The 3753-nt window shown below is 52.8% G+C and overlaps 1 protein-coding gene across 1 annotated transcript; it reads right to left on the reverse strand.

The window, feature by feature from the left end:
• Positions 1–1549: 1549 nt before the first annotated feature.
• On the reverse strand, positions 1550–2244 carry PABPC1L2B (poly(A) binding protein cytoplasmic 1 like 2B). The gene has a single exon (XM_077146213.1). The coding sequence runs from the start codon at positions 2239–2241 to the stop codon at positions 1639–1641; it is 603 nt and encodes a 200-aa protein (XP_077002328.1). The 5' UTR covers positions 2242–2244; the 3' UTR covers positions 1550–1638.
• Between the last annotated feature and the right edge of the window lie 1509 nt (positions 2245–3753).

The raw sequence follows: 3753 nt of genomic DNA on the forward strand, positions 1-3753 counted from the left end.
AAGGAAAAAAAAGAAATAAACAAGAAATTCAACAATGAACAAATATTTAAAAATATATACCTATATCTATATCTGAATATGGATATAGATATGACCATATATGTACATATATTTATCTATTCCTCTATATAGCCATTCATTGAAGCACTGAACATACATGGAAACTATTTTAGAAGAATATTTAATGAAATGGAAGGAAGTTCAAGTATATCTATCTGTACAGCTATATCTATCCATATTATATATTTCTGTATGAAAAAGCAGATACTGAAATACTATATACATCAAAATTCACATATATATAATTTATATCATATGAAAAATATTGACAAGGTACAAATGAAAATGTTTCAGGAAGGTATGGATGGTCATTAGCATTAGTTACTGGAGATATTAATTTTCTTCTATTAGCTTGTCTACATTGTGATTTTTCCTGCAATGAAGCTGAATTATTTTCCTGACAATGGTGAGAAAAGTGGGAGTAGGTACGGGAGAAATGGGGATAAATACTGCTTACATCCAGCAAAAAACCAAAACGACCAAAGACAATGAAATATCATTTGTAGCATATTAAGATGGCCATGAGAAACAATTGCATGACGCATGCGCACACGTGCGCGCGCACACACATCAATTACAGTAACCAGGAGACTAAGAAGGGGGAAAAGGATGTAATGTTTTTACTAGCTGTGCTGGCTGCCACAAGTGCATATCAGTACAATGCTTGTGGAAGGGGTCATTTGTCAACGCAATGGTAAAAGTCTTTAAAGCGTCCATAAGTACTGGTATTACAAATCCATACTTAAGGAAACCATCTGGGATGCTCCAGAAGATTTGGCTTCACAAGGAAAGATTCACTCATAAGAACACAGTGTTGGTTTTAAACACAGGGAATGTACTATGCACCACCTGACTGTCCAACAATGCAGGAATGATTACAGAAATTTTAAGGTCCATCGATACACAGAAGCACTCTTGCAGGCACTGAAGAAGACATTTGAAAAGCCTGTTGAATAATATGGAAAACGTTCAATGGGCTGATTTTTGTTTGGTTTTAGTTCTGAAAAAGGAAGTTAAAAAACACCACATACATGAACTGTTCTATAATAGTGTGTTAAAAGAGAGGGTGGATGGGGGGGGGGAGAAAGCCTGGCAAAACAGCACATCACAAACAAAAATGGCTGTCTCTGAATAGTAGGGCCAATGGGGAGCAATTACTCTCTTGCTTTTCCCTCATCTGATTTCATCTCCCTCTTGATGTTTTTACCATGAAAATGTATCACCTGTGCAGGAGTAAAGAGAGAAAGAAAATGCTTTTAAAAACAAATCGCAAGGAAAATAGGCAGCCTTTAACCTATCAAATGTCATGGATTAGCAAGATTATTTACAATGCCCTTAGGACGGTAGAAGGAGAGGAGGCCTGTACAGAAGAGGACTAGAGAGAAGAGAAGATGGAGTGGAAAACGATAGGGCCTGGGAACAGGAGGGGCAAGAGAGTGGGGAAGAGACAGACATAAGAGAAATCTGCACTCCCATACAATACAATGCTGGTAGGTGGGGTGTGGATGGGCCAGGGGATTGTAAACCGGGTGAGAGCCAAGGTTTGGCTGTGCTGGCTTGTTCGCTCCTGGTGTGTCTTCACCGCACGATGGCCTCCTCCTCAGCGTCTTCCTCGAAAGCCTTGACGTCTGCACTGGTGGACTGCCTGGCCCAGGCTCCCCTTTCGGCCTCTCGTTCTTTGTGCGATTTGAATCTCCCGACGAAGATTTTGCGGTAGTTCAGGAATATGCCATTCATCGCGTCGATGGCCCGCTCGGCGGACTCCTGCTTCTGGAAGTGCACGAACCCGTAGCCCTTGGGACCCTTTTCGTCGCAGGCCACTTTGCAGGAGAGGATGTTGCCGAAAGCCGAGAAGATGTTGTAAAGCGCCTTATTGTCGATGGTCTTGCCCAGGTTCTTGATGAAGACGTTGCCCACCCCACTCTTGCGAAGCGAGGGGTCCCGCTGGGACCACATGATGCGCACCGGCCTGCCCTTGATGACATCAAAGTTCAGAGTTTCCAGGGCCCGCTTGGCGTCCACCGGTTGCTGGTAGTTGACATAGGCGTAACCCAGCGAGCGGCGAGTGATCTTGTCCCTGCAAATGCGGATGGAGAGGATGGGCCCAGCAGGGCTGAACTTCTCGTACAGCATTGCCTCAGTCACCTCAGGGTGCAGATCGCCCACGTAGAGCGAGGCCATGGGGAAGTCGGGGTTCCCCTCCGCGCCCCCGCCACTCTCCGCATCCGCATCAGTACCCGCGGGGGCTGCTGCGGCGGTTGCCGCCTCCACCGACGCCGCCTCCACCGACGCCGCCCCCGAAGCAGAGGCACCAGCACCGGCATCTGCATCCGCAGCCGCAGCCGCAGCCGCAGCCGCAGCCGCGGCCACATCCGCCTCCCCCAAGGGGGCCACCGCAGCCTCCGCTGCGGCGGCAGATTTGGCAGCACTGGCCTCTACCCGCGCCGCGGCCGCCAGCGCGTCCTCCACCTCCTCCCCAACCAGGGCCGCAGAAGCCTCCCCCAGGGTGGCCTCCGCCGCCGCCTCTTCTACCGAGACCTTGGCCTCCACCTCAGCCTCCACCTCTGCTTCCGCCTCCGCCACGGAGGCCTCCGCCACCGCCTCCGCCACGGTCGCCGCGGCAGCCTCTGCTGCCGCCGCCGCCGCCGCCGCCACGGTCGCCGCCGCTGTCGCCACGGTGGCCGTTGCTGCCCGGCCGCTGCCGCGACCTCCCTTCTCGCGAGCTGTAGGGCGGGTGGGCGCCGGAACCCGGGCAGGGGGTGCGAGCGGGAGCCGGGGCGGGAGACCGGGGGCCAGCCGAGCTGGCAAGCCCAAGTCACCTGGGATGGCGAGAGCTGCCAGAAGCGCGCCGGGCCGAATCGCTGCACCCTGGAGCCTGCTGCTGCTGCCGCGGCTCAGTCGTGGGCTTGCGTGCCGGGCGCGGGCGGGCTGGCAGGCGGCGTGTGGTGGGGGGCGGGGGTGTTGGCATCTGTGGTCCGGGCAGCTGGGAAGGCTTCTGTCTCTTTGGTTCCCCCTGTGGCTGCTCCGGGGCTGCGGGGCCGCGGGCGGTGGGAGGGGGCTGGAGTGGGAGGCTGTGGTGAGGGGCTGCAGCGGGGATGTGAGTACGCAGCCATTAGGGCCGCCTGCATACTTAGGAGGAGGAAACCAGGGGAAGGGCTTCACTGTGGACAGGGGGAATACAGACTAGATTTGTGGGGGGCGGGGGGAGATCTTACCCTCACCCCATAGGACGTTTCAATTATTAAACCAGCATTGCAAGAGAGGGTAGAGTAGGGTTGAGGATACATTTGCCTGGCCCCAACAGAGCCAAGAAAAATAGTTGTCTCACATCCAGGGGTTCCTGCCCCCTACCCCCAGTGCACACTCACGCCCAACATCTCTAGCACCAAGGACACAACTCCTATTATGACATTCCCAAGCTCCCCATGCAGCCTGCTGACCCATTTTCTCAGAGATCCCCACCCCACCCCCGACTTTTCCCAGCTCTTTCTTTCTTCTGTAGCACTTGAAAAGAGAGGATGAAGAGCATGTATTCATTTATCATGTCATGCCACCAACACTTATGGGGACTGTGTTGGTCCCTGGGTGTACAGAGGTCCAGAAGGCAGGAGTACAGGGACCGGTGTTGAGCTTGTCCTTGGGAAACAGACAATCTGGATGGAAACCCCTGTCCTGATCCAGTCTGTGGGAAAA

Source organism: Tamandua tetradactyla, chromosome X (genome assembly GCF_023851605.1).
Source record: "Tamandua tetradactyla isolate mTamTet1 chromosome X, mTamTet1.pri, whole genome shotgun sequence".
Lineage (NCBI taxonomy): Eukaryota > Metazoa > Chordata > Mammalia > Pilosa > Myrmecophagidae > Tamandua > Tamandua tetradactyla.

What these genes read in the sequence shown, in the direction of transcription:
- PABPC1L2B (XM_077146213.1), bottom strand. Translation starts at nt 2,241, where the DNA reads ATGGCCTCGCTCTACGTGGGCGATCTGCACCCTGAGGTGACTGAGGCA.